The sequence below is a fragment of the Hoplias malabaricus genome, chromosome 4 (assembly GCF_029633855.1).
Source record: "Hoplias malabaricus isolate fHopMal1 chromosome 4, fHopMal1.hap1, whole genome shotgun sequence".
NCBI classification, from domain to species: domain Eukaryota; kingdom Metazoa; phylum Chordata; class Actinopteri; order Characiformes; family Erythrinidae; genus Hoplias; species Hoplias malabaricus.
In genome coordinates, this window is record NC_089803.1 from 62,976,854 (window position 1) to 63,004,601 (window position 27,748).

The 27,748-nt window shown below is 36.0% G+C and overlaps 1 protein-coding gene across 1 annotated transcript; it reads left to right on the forward strand.

Annotated features, from left to right (window-relative positions):
* Positions 1-2,564: 2,564 nt before the first annotated feature.
* Positions 2,565-23,638, forward strand: cd36 (CD36 molecule (CD36 blood group)). The gene is made up of 12 exons (XM_066668931.1): positions 2,565-2,752; positions 7,957-8,117; positions 9,442-9,586; positions 12,743-12,889; positions 13,348-13,439; positions 15,307-15,356; positions 16,636-16,705; positions 18,537-18,721; positions 20,943-21,061; positions 21,815-21,888; positions 21,991-22,045; positions 22,365-23,638. Exons 1-12 carry the CDS (start codon positions 2,624-2,626, stop codon positions 22,536-22,538), a joined length of 1,401 nt encoding a protein of 466 aa, XP_066525028.1. The 5' UTR covers positions 2,565-2,623; the 3' UTR covers positions 22,539-23,638.
* Positions 23,639-27,748: the final 4,110 nt, after the last annotated feature.

Genomic DNA, 27,748 nt, shown 5'->3' on the forward strand with positions numbered 1-27,748 from the left:
TATGTATCTATCTACTTCCTGTTCTTGGCCTTTGAGCTCTTGGGTGTCACTCACTCTGTGCTTCAGCTTTCAGAGAAATCCTATCACACCGATTGTGGATTTAAGTGATTTATTCATGCTCTGTATTGCTGTGCTGATTATTTCATGGGTCTTGCATATTAACATTTATACAGTTCCGCAAGCAAAGTCTAGACATTGGATAGTGTGTGTAATATAATGAATTATAAAAGATCCATATCTAAAAGATTGTCTCCACGTTTATCTTTTACTTTGCACTTTAGCTTTATTCTTCTACACAGCTTTTTGATTTTTTGTCTCAGCAAATTGTTATCAAATTGTAGATAATGCAGTGACACAGAAGAATTTCTCAGTTCATGAATTCACATAATTTATTATTTAATATCTATATTTAGTGCACTCTCAGTTGCATCTGGTGCTCACTGTATAATATTTGTTGTTCGCATGTGGTGCTGATGAAAGGGGGGTTGTGGCTCCTAGACTGGCTAGGGAACTTTTGTTATAGAATTAATTAATAGAGTTCATTCTGCTCTTCGACTGGCTAATTATATCACTGCTGATTACACGGGCTATATTGTATTATAGATACAATGAATATTACTTTATCATTGGTGCTGCTCTACAACAGTTAATAGAATCCTAGCTGTGCAAGAAGTAACGCCTCCTCTTTTTATGATTAATAGCTTATTTTTCTGCTCAAGAATTAGTTAATTACATCAATGTACATATCATCATCATCATTCTAATGCTTATATCAGATTGGCTAAGGCTGTCCAGTAAGCCATGATGTTTTAAAAATATTAAATAAATGCAAAAGTATTGAATAAGTCCATTAGAGATATAAACTTTGAACAGAATATTATAATCTTCTTATAATAACGTTTGCACCCCCCCCCCCCCTATAATAGACACCTCTTTGAACTTGGAAATCACATTTTTAAAGTTGCAGAAAATATACTTTTGCTGGACATTGGAAAGATTATGGTTTTATTATATAATTGTATTTATATAATTGTAAATTATATGATTATATAATTATTATGGACTGATTAAAGCCAAGGGCGGCACAGCTCCAGGGCCCTGGGGGTTGTGGGTTCGATTCCCGCTCCGGGTGACTGTCTGTGAGGAGTTGGTGTGTTCTCTCTGTGTCTGCGTGCGTTTCCTCCAGGTGCTCTGGTTTCCACCCACAGTCTAAAAACACACGTTGGTAGGTGGATTGGCGACTCAAAAGTGTCCATAGGTGTGAATGTGTGAGTGTGTGTGTTGCCCTGTGAAGGACGGGTGCCTCCTCCAGGGTGTATTCCCACCTTGCGCCCCATTATTCCAGGTAGTCTCTGGACCCACTGCGACCCTAAACTGGATAAACGGTTACAGACAATGAATAAATGAATTATTAAAGCCAGGCCAGGCTGGGCCAATAACAATTATCTTTGGATATCTCTGGGCTGAGAGTATTAACCAAACCAGAATCCTCCTTGCTCTGAGGTTGATGAAAGTATCCTTGCTTACATAGGATGTTCTAAGTTTGGTAAATTGTATCTTTGCTGCTCTGTGCCTAATTAAGTGCCCTTTGTTGATATAGAAATTACAGTTGCTGTTGGAGCATTCTCCCCATGTCCATGTGGGTTTCCTCTGGGTGCTCCAGTTTCCTCCCACAATTCAAAAATCGATTGGTGGGTGGATTGGTGACTCAAAAGTGTCCATAGGTGTGTGTGTGTGTGTTGCTCTGTGAAAGACTGGCATCCCCTCCAGGGTGTGTTACTGCCTTGTATGATTCAGGTAGGCTCCGGACCCACCGCGACCCTAAACTGGATATATGCGGTTACAGATAATGAATGAATGAATGAACAAATGAATGAATGAATGAATGAATGAATGAGTTGTTGTTGGATTAGCTACGGGTATTTATTCTTCTCTGAGATTGGTTAATTGGTTACTCTCCAAGATAGGACTGCTGCTCTAGGTTGGCCAAGATCGTGCTTGTTGACAGACAGGATTCTGCTCTTCGATTGGCTGAGATTATATCTGCTGTGCTAGGATTAATTACACTCTTGTTAATGTCAGACTGGCTGCTGCTCTAGGCCAGACCAAAACTGTCCTTACAGCTCTAGGATATGCTTATTATATCCCTGCTATTTATAACTTGATGCACTGCATTGATGCTTTCGGACTGGTTAAGAATATCACTACTCAAAGTCTGGTTAATAGCATCCTTGCTGTTTGATTGCTTACAGTGCTAGGATTGGTTAGGGATATCCCTACTTCGCTTGGATTGGTTAATAGCATCCTTACTGATGTTGGATTGTTGACAGCTCTTGGATTGGCTAAGAGTATCCCTGAAGCTCTGAGATTGGCTAATTATATCCCTGCTGATTACACTGGCTGTACAGCTGCCCTGTGATTGGCAGAAGAAAAGCAGTAAGCAGGCTGGGCAAAGCGTGACTGGCTGGAATACGGGTGGGGGAAAACACACACACACACACACACACATAGACCCCAACCTTCGCTCTCTGTTGCTTGCGTAACGGCAGAGAGGCGGCGTGTGTGAGTGTGTGTGAGTGTGTGTGATGTCTCAGAGCTGATGCTCCTCTACTGAGCAGTAACTATGGGCTGTTCTTGCTGCTCTACAAGATGTGGGCTCATCACCGGCAGTGTGATTGGGGCAGTGGTCTGTCTGCTGGGGGTCATCCTCATTTCTGTGGGTAATACTTTGATCGAGGACACTGTGAAAAAGGTAGGCTGACCTTTAGGTTTACATCTATAGCATTTGGAAGACATTCTTATCTTTGTTATGTTACAAGAGTAAGTTCAGGTAAAATGAGGACTCTGGTCCTAGGACTCTTAATTGTATTAGCTTAGTGTTTGTACCTGAGCTGGGAATTGAACCCCACTCTAGCAGTGATATTCATTACAAAATTCTGCCTCCAAACAAGTTTCTATAATAAATGCTAATAAGGAGGTTTCAGGTCAAGGTTAAATTTGTGGGAAAATAGTTTTGGAAGAAAAAACCTAAGAAGAAACAGAGTCATCTTCGGGTCATAGTCAAAGTCATTAGAGCTGAGCAGCTGACATCGAGGACACTGAGAGAAAGAGAGAGAGAGGGAGAGAGAGAGAGAGAGAGAGAGAGACATTAGAAATTAATACACCAGACGAGGCAGGAGCTGGCTTAACTCCCAGTCTCACATTGACGCACAGTTTAAACAGCAAAAAATACCTCCCAAAGGCAGATTAGGCCTAAATCCAGACTAAAAGAAAATTCCATTGAAGAAATTCCATTGATGCCAGATTTATTCTAACTCCATTATTAAGGACCCAGCCCATAATGTTAGTTTCACAAGGACTATAATGTCATAAACCAGAGTGAACGATAATTCCACTGCTGATTATGTCTTGCAGGTTTAATCCATGTATTAGAAACCAACTCATAGTGTATTTCAGGGTTGGTTTTAAAAGTTGGTATAAAAGCCATGTATTAAATCTCTTTAATGACATTTCAGTGGAGAAACACCATTCACAGTGCTGTTTTGTTCAGGGCTATTCTCAGTATGTATCTGAAAAAAAGACGTATTCTGTTTTCATTTGGTGATTATTGTTTAGTCCAATAATTATATCCAACACTTGGTTTGATCTTGATTAAACCTAGTATTGGGCTACTGTATTCTGAATGGAAAATTTGGACTAGGATTAACCCTGTCTGGGCAACTGACCCCCAAAAATGAATTTCCAAAGGTGATTGAATATTTGAATCTTAGTCTAGATTAAGACACAGCTTAATTTGTATCTGTAAAACAAACCTGTTGTCAGTTTTACTGGCAGGATTTAAACCTAATTTGAAATTAACAATTTAAAATATATTCCTATATTACACCATTAAATTAACTCTTACTGAGCCAAGATTTAAAATATCTTCTCAAATACAGTGTCATGCTGTCACAAGTAACCCTGTGAAGTCTGAAATATTCATTCAACAGTCAGAGCTGTTTGGATAGATTTTGAATTTAGGATTTTTAGATATCTCTATGTATTAAGACATCACACATACACAGGTTCAAACATAGAATGTCTGTCTCTATGTGCTAGTTACCTGAACAACATGGGGGCATGGCTCATGGTGCTGATCTGTACAGTGTACTGTGTCTGAACCTGTGCCCTATTCGCTATATAGTGATATTTTAGAGATCCACAATTTTAAAGTCCAAAAAACATTTTGCACTCAAACAATCTCACAGTACACAACAATAAGAGGCATACAACCAAAGTACCAGAGGATAGCAGAAGCCCATAAAACACTACAATATTTGATGAAAACCCACATGACACAGTGTCTGAAATCCTTCACTGTCCTCCTGAATTCAGTTTCCTATAATAGTGCACCATGTAATCAGTAAAACAGTGAGCAGGGGGCCATTTTGAACACAGGGAAAGAGTGAAATATGGCTGAATAGGGAGTGAATCAATCTTATGAGGCACTGAGCAGTTAGGAAGAACAAAGTGCTTGCTTGTGTGGTATGGAGTGCGCACAGGGCACATAGCGCTAGATTGTAGTTCATGGAGAAAGTGCAAACGAACTAAAGAGGCTTGTTTGAGCACAATCTACTGCAAAAATTAGGTCCTACTGTAACATAGGAAAATAAACTAGTGCATGTTTTAAGTTAAATTCTTTTTTAAATGTATGGTTCCATCTCAAACTGAAAACTTTATTAGACTGAAGCTAACGTCCAGTTAAAATATTTTGGTCTACTTTAAATGAACCATGAACTCTTGCGGCACCCAGTCTGCTTACCATGCATGGAGTGAGCAAATGAAATTTTCCTTCTTTGGACAATACATCCAAATATTCACTATTTATTTATTTATTAATTTTCCTTTTGAGTCAAATTTTTCTAAAAATTACACTGCATATTTTTCAAATCAAACTCCATTCAGACATTGCCATCAACCAAAGTGGAGTGAGATGTAATACTCCTTCAATGTGACCAGGCTCACCATCATCAGATCTGCTCAAATCTGCTCAGACAAAAGCAGCAAAACACACATTGCAAAATGCGTCTTGCAATGAAATATATCCACAAGAGAGGCCACCAAATCCCAAAATGTGGCAAACTTGGCAGCTTTGAATTATCAAAATCATCCGGTGTTCAGTGAACTCTCACATTTTTCAGTTAAATGTGATGTTGTTACTTTAACTACTTTTAGTATAATTTAATTGTTTTTTAATAAGAAAAATATTTAATTTAATAATGATACGTGCATTAAGAAAAAAGTATGTTCAAATATGCTCTTTTCATTGAGTGGGATTACTTTTACACCATTTTGGATTTTACAGTCTTCCATTTACTCATATTGTGTGTTACGCCCCACCCTCTCTTTTGGATGATGGCATCTAGGGGTATCAGGGGATGGGTATAACAAGGAGTGTGTGGTGCAATGTGGAAGTGAGAGAAACATACAATAGAGTGCTCTTTCATCTTTTATCTGTAAGCAAAATACAGGGTACAATAAAGCAGCAGTGTTAGTATGATAATGATTTAAAATATACAGCAATACAAATGTAGCTGTAGCAGTAAAATGTAAAGTAGAAGACAATTAACAATCCCAAAACCAACCAACACTACTGGGTGGACTGTGGATGGTGCCAAAGAAAAGAAATAAACAAAAACAAATTCCCTAACAAATTAAACTAACCTACCCCAAAATAGGTACCCACCACTTACCTAGTGTATATATACAGGGTTGATACTAACATGGAAATGTATAGGCACCTGTAGTGGTGGTACAGATTTTTAACAAGGGAAAAGCAATCAACAGTTTTCAAAATGGCTAAAGTGAAATATCTTAGCTCAAGCATTAACAAAGCAAAAACATTATAACGTATTCAATATGAATATTATCCATTTTAATAAGGAATACTCTTTTTTTCACTATACTTACTCTAATTACTCTAGAATTTTTATGTATCCCTTAAATTGAACTATAATAACTACTCAATATGAACTAAGTAATAAAGGAGTTAAATCATTATTTGTGCCATAATTTCTTCAAAAGTATAACAGTGTGGTAAAATCACAGTAATACACCCACTGTCTTGCAATACTGAGAAATGCTGGCACTGGGCATTGCTTTACTCAGCGTACTAACACACAGAAATGCACACTGTGTAGATTGTTGTAATCGCAATGTAATCAATGCTGTTTAAAAGCCAGTTCCATACTGATGTTTACCCCATTTTCACATCTCTAACAAGTGAATTCAAAACCACTGGCACAGGAATTAAAATATCAACAGTGAATTTTCTCATTTAAAAACAATAGAGTAATGTCTCAACATCAGACAAACGAGACAAAGCCAAACCCAGTGTCTCAGTCACTCTCTTCATGAAAGTAAACATGAGGGTTATATCTCTCTCATCCAATTAGTGCAGTCCTCTATGAACCTGCAGAAAAAAAAATACCCAGATCATTCCTCTGTGTTTACTCTCCCTAATCTTCACCCAGCTATAGGATCTTTACTGTCTGTAGATGTGCTGCATTATTAAAAGCTTTACTTCTGACCCTAATAATACACAAGAAAAAAAACACACCTGATTTGAATCATGTCCTCATTGGCATCATGAATAAACCAGAAGTGTTAATGGTAATATTCTGTTGCGTTGTGGAACTGACAAATATTTCTGAATTAAATATATTCTGGGTGATTTTTCTGCTGTAATTTGTGGGAAATATGTAACTCCTATATTTATAACTGCAGTTTTATTTTTCAACTCTTACAATTTCAGTATATACATAATAATTAATCATACAGTCCTAGTGCATGGTTATTCTGAGTATTGTATTACCTGGATATCTAATAATTTACATGATGTACATGATTTACACGACACCCATATCGTAGCTGTTCGTTTAAAAACACGTATCTCCCAAAATAGAAACTTTACAGAAGAAGCAGAAAACCTTAACCTTCAATGAAGTTCAGTTCAAAAGGATTTTATTCCAAGTAATTTTGGAGCATTTCAATTGGTCCATTCATCATGACATTTTCACACAGTGTGAAGGACGGCTGCTGTGTTCAAATGATACTGAAAAGTATCTATATAATTTACTGTAATTACTGTGTTTTGTAATTTGACATTGCCTGAGAGACACAACACATACATAAAGCCAATGCAATAAAAAAATGTTAAATGTTGTCATATACAAAATAAAACTATAACCATCTCATTGTCTGTTATACTCTAACAAAATAGGGCAAAAGTAAAAGATAAAAATAATCTCTAGGATTTCATTACAAATCACAACTTCTCTCATGATTTCAAACTTGCCTCAGAAGGTTCCAAGCTGTTGAAACAAAATTCTGGGTATCATTTGTTTTTTGCACTGTTGGTTAATTTACACCTAGGCAAACATTTCAATTTAATATTTTTTTCAATGACAAAAGTATGAATAATAGTTGAACATTTTTATACTGTAATATACCTGAATATCTCAAACAAATTAAGGCAGTCAGTTGCCATACAATACAAAACAAATGTCGGAAGTATGCATACACATTTACTTTAAGTGTCTACAACTTCTTTAACCTGTCCACATTCACTAAAAGAAGTGAACTCCAGACCATCTGCCATCTCGGCTGAAAATTGCTGCACTGGTTCTATGACTGTAACTTCACACCATTCCGCATAAACTCATAACATTTAAGTTCAGTTAAATCTCTCATATCCAGCTATTTTTACTTAAAACCCACAAACAGGACTCTGCTAAATCTAAATTTTACAAAAAGAGGAAATTGTTGTAAATAATTGAACTGTTTAATTGAGTGAAAGTGTTCAATATATTTTAAGTTAGAATCACACAATCCAGTTAATTATTTTGAAATTATGGGTTTACATTGTATAAATGTACACTCAAGTGTGTGTGTGTGTGTGTGTGTTTCCCATTCTAGGAGTCTGTATTGATGACTGGAACTACAGCATATGAGAACTGGGTTTCTGCTGGAGCTCCAGTGCTGAGACAGTTTTGGTTGTTTAATGTACTGAATCCTGAAGATGTTCTGAATAATGGAAGCATTCCTCGGCTTGAGCAGAGGGGTCCATACACATACAGGTAAGTCTGGCTTTATCAATTATATAGTGAATATAGAAAAACCAGAGCAACCTACCATTTATTTTTATGATCAATCAATTATCAGGACAACATAAAAATAACTGGTCAAGCAATAAAATCTGACTTGATAAAAACATGTATAAACACTAGTTAAATTTTAAAAAACAAGGAAGCCTTTATGTTGGCTGCACAGGGCTCATGCTCATAGTCCAGCCCATGCCAAATGCCAAGTGCAGGCAAGATGTGTTAAAAGCCACACAGAACTGGCCTTTGGAGCGGTGGAATTGTTTTATCTGAAGTGATAGAGCTCCATCCACATCATTTGGAATGAGTTGGAGATCAGAATGATCAGATTATTTTTATCTGATCTAAATAACCATGTCCATGTCCTATAACCATGTCCAAGGCTTCTGTGGATAAAGATAACATATTCCTCTTTACAATTTGACTGTTGCAATTTCAGTTTATTACAGAAGATAAATGAAAAAAAAAACCTCCAAAAAAGAAAAATAGCACTGCATTGAACATGTGTAAATATTTTAACAGTAATAAAATAATAATAGTTTGTTATTATTGGAACAAAACTGTCCTGTTTTGATATACAGTACTAGTCAAATGTTTGGACATCTTCTCATACAATGTTTTTATTTTTTTTGTTTGTTTTTCTACATTGTAAATGAATATGGAAGACATTAAAACTGTGAAGGAACACATATGGAATTATGTAGTAAACAAAAAAGTGTTAGACACACCAGAATATGTTTTATACTTTAGATTCTTCAAAGTGATGACAGCTTTGCACACTCCTGGCATTCTCTCAATCAGCTTCATGAGGTCGTGACCTGGAATGTTTTTCAGTGAACAGCTGTGGCCTCGCACCTTCTTAATGTGTCTGAGACCATAACTTGAGTTGTGCAGAGGTAGGGCTGGTACACAGTTCTATACAGTGAATAGTCCTATTCATACAATGACTAATGAGAAGATGTGTCCAGAAAAAGTGTTTTGACTGGTACTGTATTTTTGCATAATTTGAACCCATTGGAACACATCATATAATGCAAAACATAATAAAATATGTTAAATATCAACACAGTGCTGAACTTTGACAGACAGCACCAGTTGCCTTTATGTAATATATAATTACTGTGAAAGAAAAAAAACACATTGCAAAATGGTCAAAAACATGAAATACATTTAAATGAAAGTCAGTGTAAAACAATGGAAGGCTGTGAACAGTTTTTCTTCAGGTCATTGTGGAATTTCCTACATTATGGTTCACACACTATGGTTCTCAGGTGTCTTCTGTATTCTCCCATGGTTCTAGGACTCGTTACATCCCCAAAAGGAATATCACCTTCCATAATAACCACACAGTGTCCTTCATGCTGCCAGCAGAAGCAACCTTCGATCCCTCCGAGTCCATCGGCTCAGAGCAGGACAATGTGACATCACTCAACCTCGCAGTAGCTGTATGTTTGCTTTGTTCACACCATTATATCTCTCTCCCTCTCTCTCTCTCTCTCTCCTCTCTCTCTCTCTTTCTCTTTCTGTTGTGGAGTTATATCTCTGTAGTGATGGGAACTTTTTTAATCCTGAAGCGATATTGACTCCTGTACACAACCAAAATTGTTTTGCTAAACAAACAAACAAACAAATATCTGCTCTGTTGGCTCTGGTGAATTAGTTCAGTAAAGCCTAGTAACACTTGAGCAATGCATCATAGGAAAGATAATTTTCATCAAATATTATGACTATATTGCTAACAAATCACAGCGAGGTTGAAGTTCAGTGGAGGGGAAAGTTATGGTTATCAGTAAACTCTCTACAGGTTCACCATGTTTTCCGTCAGAAGGTGCTCTTAGCTCACCTATCTCGTATATATTCCTCTCTTATCTCTGATCGTGCAGCCCTGTTGTAAAATGATTAGTGTTCTGTTACCAATCTGAGTAAGTACATACACACACATGGACAGCTGAAGGTGAAACAGTCCTATTAAAATTAGTTTGCTGATCAGTGTTTTTGTTTTAAATAAGCCAAAAAGTATACAATGGAATGAAATGAACCAGTTATTAATTTCATTTGAAAAAGATTAACATTATATACATCACTAAAAACAGATACATTAGGAATGTAAAAATGTCACTAGTTGTATAAAATGTGTGCACATTTTCATGTGACGTTTTTACAGGAAACAATGCATTAGTCTGATAAGAACTGAACATATATTATGCACAGAACATGGTTTGTAGGATGTGAAAATATGACATTTATTTATTAACCCTCTGTCCTATTACTACCAGTCACATTCACTGACGAATCAAGGCCCTCTCTCTGCCACTAGCAGCATAAAACCACATGGCAATATTTGCATAAACTGCACTGTATAAAACTTGTATATTATACACATTCATTACACACAGACTGATATATTTAAAGTGTTTATTTCTTTTAATTTGATTATTATAACTGACAACTAATGAAAACCCCAAATTCATTATTTCAGAAAATTAGAATATTGTGAAAAGGTTCAATACTGAAGACACCTAGTGCCACACTCTACTCAGCTAATTAACTCAAAACACCTGCAAAGGCCTTTAAATGGTCTCCAAGTCTAATTCTGTAGGCTACACAATCATGGGGAAGACTGCTGATTGACAGTTGTCCAAAAGATGACCATTGACACCTTACGGCAAGCAGGGAAGGACACGAAAGGTCATTGCTAAAGAAGCTGGCTGTTCACAGAGCTCTGTGTCCAAGCACATTAATAGAGAGGCGAAGGGAAGGAAAAGTTGTGGTAGAATATATTTTACAAGCGATAGGGATAACCACATCCTGGAGAGGATTGTGAAACAAAACCCATTCAAAAATGTGGGGGAGATTCACAAAGACTGGACTGCAGCTGGTGTCAGTGCTTCAAGAACCACCACGCACAAACGTATGCAGGACATGGGTTTCAGCTGTTGCATTCCTTGTGTCAAGCCACTCTTGAACAAGAGACAGTGTCAGAAACATCTCACCTGGTCTAAAGACAAAAATGACTGGACTGCTGCTGAGTGGTCCAAAGTTATATTCTCTGATGAGAGTTATATATATATATGAAAGTTATATTCTCTTTGATTTCCCTTGGAAATCAAAGACCCAGAGTCTGGAAGAAGAGAGGAGATGCACAGATACCATGTTGTTTGAGGTCCAGTGTAAAGTTTCCACAGTCAGTGATGGTTTGGGGTGCCATGGATGTTGGTCCACTGTGCTTTCTGAGGTCCAAGGTCAATGCAGCCGTCTACCAGGAAGTTTTAGAGCACCTCATGCTTCCTGCTGCTGACCAACTTTATGGAGATTTTCCAACAGGATTGGCACCTGCACACAGTGCCAAAACTACCAGTATCTGGTTTAAGGACCATGGTATCCCTGTTCTTAACTGGCCAGCAAACTCGCCTGACCTTAACCATTGAAAATCTGTAGGGTATTGTGAAGTGGAAGATGCAATACGCCAGACCCAACAATGCAGAAGAGCTGAAGGCAACTATCAGAGCACTCATAACACCTGAGCAGTGCCACAAACTGATCGACACCATGCCACGCCACACTGCTGCAGCAATTCAGGCAAAAGGAGCCCCAACAAAGTATTGAGTGCTATACATGCTCATGCTTTCCATGTTCATACTTGTCAGTTGGCCAGCATTTCAAAAAATCCTTTTTTAGTATTGGTCTTAAGTAATATTCTAATTTCTGAGATACTGAGTTTGGGGTTTTCATTAGTTGTCAGTTATAATCATCAAATTAAAAGAAATAAACACTTGAAATATATCAGTCTGTGTGTAATGAATGAGTATAATATAGGTTCACGTTTTGAATGGTGTTACTGGAATAAATAAACTTTTCCTGATATTCTAATTTTATGACCAGCACCTGTATATTTTAAAGTCGTAATTCATTCGGGATGAGTAAAGTCTTATCTAATCTTATCTTATTCCATTTCGGAGATTATAACCACTCTGCTGCAATAACCACCTTTACACTTCTGGCCAGGATTTGCAGTGTATTTTAGTGATGCAAAAAAGTAATAGTTCAGAAATTAATGCAAAACTTTATTCTCCTGTATCTGAAACCCATCTGAAAACAACTCTCGGATTTGTGCTGCAAATCCTGCTCACAGATGGATTAACAGTCTGACTCATCTGAGCCCTGTCAGAGCTGAATAATATTTACATAAGAAACATGTCAGCTCTCATCATTTTCTATAGATCTCAACAGCCTTGCAGTTGTATGTGTATATATGTGTGTGTATGGCTGATATGTGAGTGTGAATGTACCCACTGCAGCCCTGAACTAAATGTACAATTACAGACAATGAATGAAGTAATAAGGTTTTGCACTAAACCTGGCTTAATAATGGTTGTGCCTGTATGGGAGACATGTTTTATGGTCATAAATCACAGAGGCTGACACTCAGCCAAACCTTAGACCATTGTACTGAGTATAAATAGATTCAGACACTACAGAGAAATGTGATTTTGAAGTCAGCTTAAAGGCAGCAAAAGAGAAAGCAACAAAAACTTGCAATTAACCTCAGGATGTATTCTGTGGTGTTTAACAGAAAAGATTTTTCTTTTCTCTTATTTCAGGGTGTCTACAGCATTTTGGATCACAAAATAGCCAACTTGCTGATTCAGGCCAGTAAATCCTCGCTTTTCCACACGAAGACAGTCAGAGAATTGTTGTGGGGTTATCAGGATCAAATGCTGAAAAGCACGCTGGGAGTTTTTTACCCAGTAAGACTTTATTCACTCTTTGTACATATTTTTCTAATAACATTAATGTAAATCTGCTTGACGTCAATGACTTTTATGATCATCTGTTCTATAAACATTTATGAGTGCTTATATAACATATGACCTCCTGTTAATTTGAAACACTGCTAATTATGTAAAAATAATACTCCTTAATGAGAAATCATTTTTATAACAGATAATAGAAAATAAATAAAAAAGAAAGTTATTTATTTTAATATTTTGTGATTTGTTTTAAACCAATGAACCATTTTACCATCACACCATGAAACTTGTATAGGCCACAATTCAAATATTGCACATTACACATTGCATTGAACTACTAAATACTAAATATTCCAATGACTATAATAACTGGTTTGAATACAGTGTGCAAACTTTTGTACATAACTGTATATCTGTATAACCTACATTTTTTCTACTTGTTTATTATTGTCCAGTACAATAACACCTTTGATGGACCTTATAACGTTTTCACTGGAAAAGATGACATCACCAAAGTCTCATTAATCGACAACTGGAAGGGTCAGCCGTGAGTGCTTAATTATTTGTTGTCTATATATTTTATTCTTTATTCTGTTTCTTGTATTTTGGTGGGTAGGATTTAAATATGGCTCATCTTAACCTTTTTCCAATCTAATGTAAATTTAAACATTTTCCTTCAAACAGCCTCAAAAGTAGAAACTGTCCACACAAAAAGACATTAAAACAGGATGTCTTTCCAAAAACAAACAATATTCAATCCAGAATGCTTACTCATGAAAAATTTTTCCTCCAAATATAAATGCTCCAAATTAGCTATTTCCCCTTATTTTTTTTTTCTTTAAAAAACTAAACTTAAACACTTTTACCCTCAGAAGCCTCCAGATCAGCTATAAACTGAAGTTACTCCATAAATCCTCAGATTAACAATTTTCCCTCAGAAAACACAACACAGGCATTTCTTCAGAAATGCTCCAAATAATCATTATATTTTCAAAAGAAACTCAGAATAGTTTCCAGATGGCCAGTGAACTTAACGTTCATCCAGAGTCTATGAAAAATAATATGCAGAATATCACACAGTATGATGGGTGACATGTTGACAGCTCTTGAGCTGCTAACATTTTGTGTCTTTTATGTCTCTGCAGTTGTCATGACAACACTGCTGTGACACATGCAAAACAGACAAGCAAACCAAAACAAACAATCCCTGCCTTATGCACCTTTAAAGTAATACAGAGAGAGGCTCAGAGCTCTGTATCTCATTAATAAAATGTTTGCATAAAGTCTTACGTGGAAATTCAATTTAAGTGTCAGTTTCTAAAATGTGAATTTGATGTAAAAATTAAAAACAATAAGGAAACATTTTTTAAATATTATTTAAACAAGCAGGTTAAATGTAACACATATCATGTTGAATGTAAATGTGTATTTCTCAAACTGCCCAAAATGTTAACAAGATAACAATGAATCTCAAACACATGCGTTTCCATATTCTGATGTTCTCTGGTACAGGAAAATGAAAAGGAATACTATGTAAGCAGTGGCTTTTTTTGTCTCCTGGGCTCCCCCCACCTGTTGCTGAGTGTAATTCACGTTTACAGCACTGTCAACTCTCACACAACAACACACAAACACAACAGACAAACACACATGATTAAACCATATATCACTCATAACATACAATGGACTTAAAGTGTAACTTTGGTGGTACTCTAGCTTTTATAATCATATAGCAACGAATAGAAAAGCACGTATTACCAGAATCAATATCCAACGCTAAAAAGTGCACTAATACAGCTAAAGTTGCTAAATCTGGCCCTTCATCAGTAACTCTCAAAAACCTGATTATAATACTGTCATCAACAAAACTTGGGTTCAACACAAAGTGTAACTCTGGCCATTACAACCACACAACAACTACAGAAAAGAATCAATGTCTAACCCTTAACATTAAGCTAATCTGGCTAGTTAGCAGCTACAAACCCTGGCTCACTGCCTTCTCACTCTTCTTAGTGAAGCCAGTCCAACATTAAGTCTTGAACATCCGCTCTCCTCTATGCTCCAGTCTCTGCCATAATGTCTGTACCAGGAATATTGAGCTAGATTCTTCTTGTAGCGAGGTAAACACCCATGAGCTACAACATGTGACTTATAGTGTTATGCAGTTCTCACAAAAATAAATAAATAAATGCATACTTTTATAATAATTTTTTTTTTTTTGGTGCATAACATTACTTATTGCTCCTTTAAGATTTGCTTTGCTCTGACTGTATACCCAGTATTGTTTGGCATTGTAAATGGTTTTCTCATTACTGTGCTGAGAACTCAAGATATCAAGAACAAATTTAGGATTACATGTCTGTGCAAGTTATAAAAGGGCATCTGGTGCTCTGTTTGTCTTTCTTTGTGTTCAGGACACTGCCATATTGGAAAGACCCTTACTGTGACATGATCAACGGCACAGGTGAGATTCATACTCCTCCATCAACAAAGTTAACCTCTGACAGAGTCAGCATTTAACACCCTATCAGCTCAGATATATTCATAAATAAAGATAAGAGCAGATTCAATATTAATCATTAACACTTCTGGCCATCTGTGTTGAGCTTTAATCCTTAGAAGACCAGAGCCAGAAATACAGACGATGTTAATTTAAGGTGAACCCACAATAAAAAATGCATAAATGCATAAAGCAACATGAGATGTTCTGGAGCACCTGCAGAACCTAAGGTCTATGGCACTGATCATAGACAATGATCATTGCCAAATATTTTCATCTCTTACTTCCTGTTTTGTTTTTCAATCATCTCTGTGTAATTTTTCAGCCTTGTGCTCATTTCCCTGTTGCCAAATCTCCATCACGTGTCCCATTGATTACTCTACAGGTGTTCCCTATTCCCAGGTGTATTTAAGCTTAGTCTCCTTCAAGTGTTACTGATTGCGTTTCTCTGTGTTTGTAGTTTTACATTTTTCTTGCATGTTTATTTCCACTTTCATGTTGGTTAATTTATTCTAGTCATTCCAGTCTATCATAATCCATATCTCACATATCGTCACTGTCCAATGAAAACATTTATCTGCAAAATAGCAGCTTGACAGAAGTTAAAAAACTTTCTTAACTTTCATTGGACGTCAGTGTCAAATAATTTTATTCCATGTAGTTTTGGATAATTTCTATTGATCTATTCATCATTAACATTTCACACAGTGTGAAGGACAGTTGCTGAGTTTAAATATATAAATATAGTAAACTAAAAATTGACAAACACGGAGAAGCATGTTCTTGTTTGGACAGGTATTATATGCTTAAGAGTTATGAAGATCTTAGATATAGTGAGCTGGTTTGTTCTGCCAACACAGACTTTATGCAAAGGTGTAATCCATCAATTATCCCAAGGATTCAACCTCATGTTATGAAACAGCTGACAGATAGTGGCCTTTTTAAATATGGCCACCCCTATGTAGGGGAGCATAAACTGGTTCATTCATGAAATTTAAAGCATTTATACTTTTGCTATACTTTATATTTAAAAAGGTAATGTATAAATAAACAATTTCAGAAATTTCATAAATATTGTATGCTACATTGTGGTGGCAAAAATGTTTGAAGTTGATTGAAGGTTTTTATAGAGGGACAACTACCAGAACAGACTGAATAAACCAATTTTATGAAGTTTAAATTTAATAATAAGTAATAAATATTATAAATGAGTTGTTAGTCTAACAGACTTTTGTGTGAACAGATGGCTCCTCTTTCCCTCCATTCCTGGACAAGGAAAAGCCTCTTTATTTCTTCTCCTCTGATATTTGCAGGTATGGTGTATTTTCAGTTATTAATAAAGTCTATTAATCCTTTGTAGTATGTTTTGCATCAATTTCTAATCATTATCAATTAGAGTTTGTAAACTTGTAATACACACAATGTTACTGTGTATTTTCTTAAGTAAATTCAGTTATAAATTAACATTTGAGTACCACTGGTTTTGCTTTCCTAAATTAAAAAAAAAACTTCCTCTTCAGAAAATAATCTTACATGTCACGTATTTTTGCTCAGTTTAATTCACAAGTTCTAGTTCTTTCTAAAAAGTGGGAACATATTTAGGTTATCCCAACTTGTGCCCAGTGATTCTGGGTGCACTGCAATAAATGAAATCAAAGCAAGTAAAATGTACTTGTATGTAGACTAAATATCTAGTATTACTCATTTGGAGATTGTTGTAAGTATATAATAAGATTTTTCAACTTATTTCTAACTTATTTTTACTGTTTTAAATCATTTTATCTACAGAAAGTGTCTTATTCCACTGGCAGATATTTTTGCTTCTTTTAAGCATGATTTTATGTTATTTCTTGAATTAAGAAAAAAACTAAATTTCCAAATGAGTAATACTAGATATATAGACTAGATTAAATATTTACATTTTACTTGCTTAGATTTCATTTTTTGGTGGGCTCTGCACCTACCGTGACCCTGAATCAAATAAGCTGTTACAGATGATGAATGGATAAATTAATGAATATTTAGGTTAAAGGGGCCTGTGAAATATCAGTATGTCAGTGCAGATTTGCAGATTAATTTGGCAATCTGAAGTGACTTCCAAACCACAAACTGTGAAATAAGACTGCCCAGTCAGAAAATAGAGAGAACAGGGCTGTTTAGGCAGGAGCTAATGGTGCTGTGTTGTTTGATCCTTGTGGTATTTTGACCAAAGCATATCACAGACATTTCATTAGGTGTACTGTAACTGTGTTAACGTGTGAAGAAGGGGTGTGATTATGCCTTGTTTAAAAATATGTCACTGTAGCTGTTGGAACAAAATCTAGTTTGTCTACTTGGCCATCGGTTTTTCATTTTTATGCCATATGTACAATTAAAATTCATACGTAAATAGCTGAAATGTCAAGTGTAAGATGTTTTAATATTATATATGGAAAAATGAAAATGGAAAAAGTCTATTCCAATCGACTCTGTTCTTTGTTATGTTTTGTTCTACTTCTGTTTGTACTGAGTGAAGAATGTATTTGTGGATATTTTTCTCTTTGCTGTAGATTAGTTCCTGTTTTATAAGGCAGGGTAATTTAGTAAACATACAGAAGTGAAGGTTTTATAATTTTCTGACTGGGTTTAACCCTTTTCATGTCTGATTTAACCCTTTGGCCAGCAGAGGTCAGTCTACACCACCTCTACACGGGGTACAATTTCAGAGATGAAGTGTAGGGGAATGTTAAAGTTGAAACAGCTTTATTGTATAAAAGTGAAATGTGAAAATAATTGGACCAATATATGAATGCAGACAGTACACAGCCTTTCAATAAAATAAAATGTTATATTCTTTTGATATTTGGTTTAATGCTTTATTATATTCATGTTAATAATTTATGCTTGAACATGTTTCAACCTCTCTTTACCTGTCAGAATTAGACTATTAGCCAGATCATAGCGTATCATTTTCCAGATGGGTACTCTTAGTGTTTAAGTGGAAATGCAGTTAAAGACAATGAAGGAATGAATGACTGTTCAATGTTAAAGCCTGTAGTATTTGCTGTATTTAAAATGTATGTAAAAGAAAACAATATTGATACAGTTTATGGGCAGTTTATATTAAACATAGATGTCCTCATCCTCAGTGTTTATTTTTCTCAGGTCTGTATCTGGGGAGTTTGAGAGAAGTTTGGATTTAAAAGGAATCACTGTGTACCGTTACATGCTTCCTGAGAAAACCTTTGCTGCTCCGACTGTTAACCCTGACAATAAGTGCTTCTGCACCAACTTCCAGGCCACAAAAAACTGCACCTTGGCTGGAGTCCTGGACATTAAAGCCTGCGTAGGTCAGTGCTCTTTATTGTTATTTTTTCCCCATAATTTGACCTGTTAGCTAAGACGTCCCTTAGCACACACAATGACACCAGGTTGGAAGGGTGAGACAGGAACATGATTTCTCCAAGACATGTGAAGCCAAATACTATTAATTACTGTAGTATGGAAGTAAATCTGTCTCATCAGACTTGACTGAATTTTTTTTTGCACTGAAATTATGCATCTGAATATAATTGCTCTTGAATAGAACTCGTGAATTTTCAAGAACACGTTTTCACTGTTATTATTCAAGGTTAATAAATTCAGATTAAAAAAATTCAAACAATATATATTGAAGTTGCTCAAATTCGGTAGACGAAATTCAGGTACCAAAATATGAGTTACCAAAAATTCAGATACACATCCGGGACACCAAGGACGAGCAATCGATTCATTAGGATTTTCTCTTTCACAAAACTACACATTTAGCTTACTTCCGCGGATAATATCTCTTTATTTTCAAAGTGTCTCAAAAATCTGAAAGGCTCATTGAAGGCACGATATAACAGACTATTGATGTCCTGAAGATGAAGAAATTTTAAGCTGGAAATATTCTGGAATGGCCCTGTGAACATAGCCTGTGATATGACAGAATATGTGGCATAATTTCAGTGCAAAAAAAATTCAGTGCTACAAATTCAAAAGGGGTAAAATTTTAGAGTCTGATGAGACAGATTTGCTTCCATACTGCAGCTACTAAACACCAGGGCTCAACACACTTAGAGGAGAACACTAATGCCTAGGGTGGCCAGATCTGAGATGGTGAAAAAGAGGATACGTTTCGCGGGGTGGGGGATGTTGGACGACTACTGACATGCAGACTGACCAATTAAATGTTACAGAGAAGGTTATCGACCAATAACAGTAGCTCTACAGTCAGACCGTCCAATCCGAAGATTTTAGGCTACTTCACCACTCCCCCTTCTCACTCAAGCGAACCAATCGGAGTAGGGGAGGGCGGGACTAGTTTGTGAATGAAACGCTTCTCAAAATTCTATGTAAGCTCTAGAAAAACAACATCCCGTACGTTTGTGAAATTCTGCCCGGACATTTTTTTTTAATCTAAAAAAGAGGACGTCTGGTCACCCTACTAATGCCAGATCTGTTGTACTAGCAAAGGCTAGATGACAGATAGCAGATATAGCACTAGCTAACATGCTGCTGGTGATGAGTAGAGAAGGGGGCCTTAACTCTACTTGCTTACAGTCATATTACATGCTTACACTTTGAAGTGTAATCTGTGATTGAATTTCTCTATAGTTGAGGAATGCTAGGTCCAGTCAAAAACCTTTACTTAATTACATATATTTGAAGAACATAAGGGCCAATCAACCATTTACTAACTTACCTAAACTTGAGGAATTGTTAGATCTAGTAATTTTTCTTTAACATTCCTACACTTTAATATAAATCCAATAAATTCTTACGTACTACCGGTATGTGAAGATAATTAGGTTCAGTTAATCTTATATTAACTTACAAGCACTTGAGGAAAATTAGATTCACAAATTGTCAACCAACCTTGTCTACTCTGAAGGAACAGTAGGTCCAAACGCTCTTCTACTAACTTAACAACAGTTGAGAAATATTCGGTCCAGTCAATCTTTTACTAAGTTATCCACACTCAATGAATATTTGGTCAAATCAGTTTTCCAATAATTTACCTACAACTACCTACCTAAGGTAGGGTGACCAGATCTGAGATGGTGAAAAAGAGGACACGTCTCCTGGGGTGGGGTGGCGAGGTCACGCCCCTCGCTGCCGTTGTATGCTTAGCTGAACCTAGGTGTGCTTTTAGGTCCTTTACACCGTTATTTGCTACACAAAACATGGGAATTTCTTTTTTAATTCACCCGAGAACTTACATTTACGTTTCGGCATAGCTGCTCGAGATGAGGAGGTACAGGAGCTTTGTCTGACGTAAACAGGAACTACTGACGTGCAGACTGACCAATTAAATGTTTACAGAGAAGTTTATCGACCAATAACGGTAGCTCTACAGTCAGACCGTCCAATCAGAAGATTTTAGGCTACTTCACCACGCCCCCTTCTCACTCAAGAGAACTCACTGTTTAATTTCACTATAGATAGAATAGTAGGTTTAACAAATAGAGATTACTTCAGAATGAATCTTCTTCCAGACTGATTTATCTTTCTGACCCCATAAAGACAGATTTTCACTGTTTCTTGTAGGTACTCCTGTGTTTATTTCCCTGCCTCATTTCCTCCATGGAAGCCCTGAAATGCTGGATTTGGTTCATGGATTAAAACCAGACACTGAGGAACACTCAACATATATGGATATAGAACCAGTAAGGAACTCATACAATAACACAGCAGGACTGAGCTAAAAGCTTTTAAACTCTATTCTCTCCAGTAAATGTTCAGTTTTCAAAGTTCAGATTTAGCTTTAACTCCTTAAAGCAGCAATGAGGAATTTTCTCCATAAAATCTTTTAAACATGTTAGCAAAAATGTTTAGCCCTATGTCGGTGATCCACTCTGTGGAGCTGGTCCCTTGTAATCCGGTTGTTTTTTATCTTTAGCCCACCTTGTACTATATACCATGGGATTGTGTTCCTCAACAAAACGTTGTGGTCAAAATATCATAAAAATAATGATAATTTAATTATGAATGAATGAAACTTTGGACCCCAATTTATCTGTGTACAATTACAGATTATAACACATTCGTCATTGGTGTTATAATAATCATAAAACCAGATATGACTGGTTAAGCGGACTATACTCAACATTGCATTAACACTGACACGGTAGTGTGTGTGTGTCTGTGTGTGTGTGTGTTGCTGGGATTTTTAGACACAATTAAGTCACTCCAGGGTTTATTGGCCAACTAGCAAAACCTTTCTGGATGATATCAGCTCTGATTATTAATAAAGGACAGTAGAATGGAGGGGGAAAAGTGTGCTTCGGTTTATGAGCAACAATCTCCAGCAGGCAAAGGGTCTCTACATATTTACCAGTGAATCTATATACTAAAAAAAATGTATTTATAATCATGACACTATTAGAATTATCATTGAGATTATTATTTCTATTTCTCAGACCACAGGCTTCACTCTGAGATTTGCCAAAAGGCTTCAGATCAACATGATGTACGGCCCCTCCAAGGAAATAAAGTACAGTTTTTTTGTTTGTTTGTTTGTTTTTAAGTAAAACATGTTTTACAATTCAATGCCATTACATACAGTACATCAATTTAACAACTGTGTTTTTCACAGGATTCTGAACCAAATAAAAAATAACACTATCTTTCCCATCGTGTGGCTGAATGAGGTGAGCATGAGTTTGGCTTTTAGGCAACACTTGAGAACAATGAAGTCAATGTGTGCTTCTGTAAGTTAACTACACTTGAGGGTTGTTAGGACTGATGAGTGTCTTCTATGTCTTTTTCCAATTTACCAACACTAGATGAACATTAGGCACAATCAGTCTTCTACTATTTTACATACACTTAAATAATTAGATCCAATCACTTTTCTGCTAATCTAAGCACCAGTATACAACAACGTTGCAAATTGCTACTGTCTTATTTGCACTAGAATTACTTCCAATGATGCTGCCTCTGTGTATGACTCTTTATCCTGTCTCATAGACGGCGGAGCTGGATGATGAGACGGCAGACAGGATCAAAAGTGAGCTCTTCGATCGGATCAAGATGCTGGAGGTGGTGCAGATCACTCTGATTGTGATTGGAGGCGCTGTGTTGGTTTTGTGTTTGATTGGACTGTGCATACATGAGTGCAGGAGTCGCAAGATTGTGGCCTGACCATCGTCCAGCATACATGCTGCTTCTAAATCATTTCTGTTTTTCAATGTAGCACTTTATATTAATTATCTGAAATGTAAGTGTACAGTAATTTTTGTATTCAGGATTATGTATTTGAACAGGGCTGCTTTGTGGGAAAGTTATCTGATTGGATTTTGGACAGTAAACAAAGATCTAGCTATTTATGGAATGTAAAATATTTAATTTCATAGATGACAAAGTCTAATGAGGTAACTTGTGAAGAAGCAGCTCTAGAAAGCACAATTCTGTAGCAGGCCAACACTCAGCTCGATGTTTTTCTTGGTAACACTGCAGGGAAAATGAACCTTGGAGAGTGAAATCATCGTAAATTTAATTTATATATATAATATTCATAAAATTGGATTTATGTAAGTTTCTTACTTAGATTTTTTTGTTTTACAGATTTTTGTTCCAAATAAATATGTTATATGAAAATTCAGTCATTGTATATTGACAAATAAGTTTACTAATTTTAAGATATGTACTCAGAACAATCAAACTCAAAATAATGAGACCATTTCACCATTTAGACAAGGAAAACGTATAAAATAAACCACTAAATAATCTTATAGTATTCTTACAAAGAACATCAAATAATTAATATTAAATAATAATTAGCAGTAACACTTTATAATAAGTGTACATAATCCTTACTAAATGGTTATGTAATGTCACAACGAATCTTTAAGTAATGATAAGAAACAAGAACTAGGATTAATTAGCATTCTTTTAATATATTATATAATAATCCCAAAATAATGTTTGTTTTTGTTTCTATCATTAGGTAATTATTAATTGTGACTTTACTTAATCAGTTAGTAATGCTTATTTCTGTCTTATTATTTAATACAGTCTTAAGTACTGTTAATTTAAGGTACCCATATTGTAAAATGTTACAAAATTAGCTTTACAATTATTTCACTTGCCAAGGCTTCATATTTTGTAGTGGAAATGTGACTATGGGCCAATTAAAGCTTAAATCCCTGATGAGAAATGGGGAATACCTGGTGGTTTGTAATCTATTTTTCAAGTGCTTCTTTTCAGGATGGACGTGATGTTGGTGCTGTTTTGTCTGGGTCAGCAAGTTCAATAAAGAGAAGAAAGTGAAAGTCTCATTTTTGAGTCAAATATGATGTCAAAACAAGGCTAAATGATTTCAGAAAAAAACATGTTTTAAGAGGTAAAAAGCAGAATATATAAACAACAAATCATCATTAGTAAACAAGGAAACTGTCAGTTATGTCGTCAGTTTTAAAACAGCGAACAATTTAGATTTATTGGTTTCTGGAATTGTTCCTTTTCTAAAACTCCTCTTTATTTGGTCCCTAGAATATGTGGCCTTTTTCATGACATATGTATAATATTATCATGCAGTATAACAACAGGTCAAATCACACTTCTACTAACCTTCTGATGCTACAGGAAAATTAGCTCCAATCATTCTCCTACTAACTGAAAAGCATCCCGCAACTAGGAATGAAATTAGGAGGGGAGCTGAGGTGTAGGTCTACAAAAGGAGGCTAAATGTAAGAGGTTAAACCAAGATTTTTAGACAGCCACCCTGTAGTGCCTATTAAAGTGAAATGATTGGGTTTCCACCTGCTGGAGGCTGGTAAAAGAGACTGGAGCAGAAACAGGACTCTGGAGGATAGCATGGCAGTCTGCTCTCAGATTTATAAGCTTTAAATGAGCCACAGTAGTCTCCTGCTGTTTCTTGTTCAGCTCAAAGCTCCAATTGGTCTCAGATGAAGATGTATTTCAGAGCACAATGAAAGTGAAGTTTAAAATTCACCTGGAGTTTAACACTGTCTGTGCACCCTCTTATATAAAAGGACGTAAACTCACATGCCTTTCATTTTAGAAATGTTTTAGGTTAAACTCCACACAGTGGCTCTACAGTTCCTGGCCAGAATCCTGTATTCATATTAAATTCTGACTTGTTTAAGCCAAACACTAATTCAGAGCTTTTTCTCTTGTGAAGCCCCTAGATTATGAATGTGGTTATTAATGCCAAGCTGCGCTCAGTCTTTTCACAGTTATGAACAGATGCTGGATGATTCTGGTATTGTTCCAAAGCCAATAAACACAAGGGAGACATTTTAAATCCTCTCCAGGTGTCTCCTACTTTGAAAAATGTCTGAATTCCCAAGAGAAAGATTCAACGTCCAAAAATTTATATTATGTTTTAATGCAATTATTCAGGCTAATAACATTAATAAATAGAAATATACATAATTAAGGACATCATTTAAAGAAGCAGTCAGTCACGTTTTCCAATGCATCTTCTACATGTTATGAATTAACCCTCATAGGGAAACTTGGTGGCCTGGATTCTGTACTAAACATAATTTATAGATGGCTGTCCCCATGTGGCGGACATGCTCTATGGCGCATAAACCAGTTCATTCAGGGATGACAAAGCATTTGATTATTCATTTTGGACTATTTAAGTTTTATGTAAAAAAGAAACATCATTTTTAAAATACTATGTGCTATATTTTACTGGTAAAAGTGACTGATTGCTCCTTTTAAAAAAACAGTAACATTTTGTTGAGGAAGCCACACGTCGTCCATTGTTAAAAAGGCAGGAATATTACTGTTCATTTATTCCTTCTCTTTTTTCAAAGAGAAAAAAAAATGTAAAAATGTAAAAAAATAAAATAAAAAATAAAAAAATAAACCACAGCCACTGCTTCTCTCTGCAAATTGCAGATTCCGTCAAAAACTGTGCCAAAAACGCGCATGACAACAGGGATCTGTTCCACTTCAGTGCGGCTAATTCAGGAGAACTCCACCTAAAGTGTCTATGTTCAATTAAAGAACCAGACTGAATTTAATAGCATTTCCTGAGACATTGGCGTGACTGAAGTAGAACTGAATCCTTCATTATTTTACAGTAAAACAACAGCATTTTTACTAAATGGCTTAAGTTACACAGAACAGCACAGTGGAAAAACCTGTACACATACAGTGCTAAAATAGCTCCAGCAAAACTAAACCTGGAGGAAAATGCAATTTCCTAAAACAGAGGGGTAGCAGAACATGCCTAAGGACTTACTGAGGACTGATATACCTAAAATGTGCTGGAAAGAAGCCTTTATCACAATCTTTGACCACTTCATTATAACCCCACCCCTCATCACTGGTTACATTTACAGACTGCAGCTCATCTTGATGCAGTTTTTCCTTCCACTATGTTGTTTTCATAGAGTTATTTATAGGTTCACCTCATAAAGTCACCGGTCAGTGAACGTGGACATTTTTCCTAATAAAGTGGTCAGAGATTGGAAATAGAAGTCAGGGGTTTCCAATAAAGTGGCCTGTGAATGGAAGTAGAAGAGGACATTTCTAAAAATATGGCCAGTTATTGGAAATAGCAAGTAGGCTTTACTAATAAAGTGGCCTGTACATATAGTGGTATAAACACCCGGACATTAATGCTATTCCTAATTGAAACATTCCAACGTTTTGTTAGTTTAAAAAATACATTTTAGGCAGCTCATAAACATAATCTTATAGTAAAGATTCTTATTAAATGCTGATGTAGAAAAGCAACAACATATTACCGTAGCCACGTGAATTTACTGTATGACTTTTCCCAGAAGTCGATCAATCAATCTCTCCCTCTCTCTCTACATCTGGGTCACAGCTGGATGATGATGTATTTTGGCCTGTCCAGTATGTTTTTATTCTAAATGGTAAATTATTCTGATGGCACAGACTTTGAAAGCACAAACAGTAAGCTGATGAGAAGCATTCTTTTTACTGTAATAGAGATACACCACATGGACAAAAGTTTTTTGGACACCTGCTCATTCAGAATTTTTTCTGAAATGATGTAATTTGTGAGTTTGTCTTCCTCTTTTGTAGCAACAGCTTCTGCTTTTTTTCGGGAAGGCTTTATGCTAAATGTCGGAACATTGCTGTAATTATTTGAACATATGCTATAATGTTCAAACACATAAAATGTACTGAGGTATACTACTGATATCGAAGGTTTGGTTCTACAAACTCATCCTAAAAGGTACTGGATGGGAGCACCATCACTCCAGAGAATTCATGTACACTGCACCACAGTCCAGTGCAGAAGGGCTGTTGATTTCTCCTGCCAAAGTAAGAACCACCAAGTGAAGGGGTGTCTACAAACAGTTGAACATATAGCGTATATCACATTGTATCAATTCCAATGCTGGATAAATGCTGATTATAGAGATTCTGCTGTGCTTTTGGCAGCTTAGTCCATTCCAAAGAAAAGCATATTTCTCCTTAAACATTTTCTCTGTGAAGCCTAAGACTGGATTAATGGTACACCTGGATCTGCTCAATTCTCCATTACATTCATATCCAGACACACTAGGTTCATAATGAAGCATTAACTTCAGCTGGGGCTTAAGGGGGAGTCTGACTGATTTGATCTGCAATATTAAATGGTTAAGATATAAACAACATGATTTAGAGTGGTTTGGTTTGGTGTGAAATCCTCCTATAGAAATGTTCATCATCATCATCATCACCATCATGGTCAGTCATATACATTCACATATATTTTAAACTGGTGGGGTTCACTGCTGGTTATAGAGTGTAAATAATATGCTATATTTCTGTTATAGACATGGAGACCCCTAGTTCCTATCTTCACCAATGTAAAGAAATTCGAGTTGACAATTTTCTTTACAATCCGCCTTTTCACACCAAATCACTTTCAATAAATTTGTTACGTTTCACCTAGAGAATCCTACAGAAATATATACTCCATTGTGTTGAAGCAGATTTCTCAGAGATCCCCTTAAAAAATAACATAACAGGGCAGGGAACATTTTCAGTGTGTGTGTGTGTGTGTGTGTGTGTGTGTGTGTGTGTGTGTGTTTGTTTCAAATCACAGTCATCTGGTCAGCGTACCTCATGCAGTAACAGTTCTGTACAGAAGCTTATGGAGCAAAACAAGAGGTCCATAGAGCTGTGGCAAAGAGATAATTTGGTAAACAAAAAAAAAAAAAAGGATCAGACACAATTTACTCCTTTACTGTAGATGCAGTCGATCAGCCAAGAAAAGAGTAGCATCTGAAATTTGTTTCTTTAGTTTTGTACTGAAGCTTTGAAGCTAACAATGAATGGAAGTTTGGACAAAACACTACATAAATACTGATATTTACAGGTCACACCTTTGAAATTTAAATCATCTTAAATTT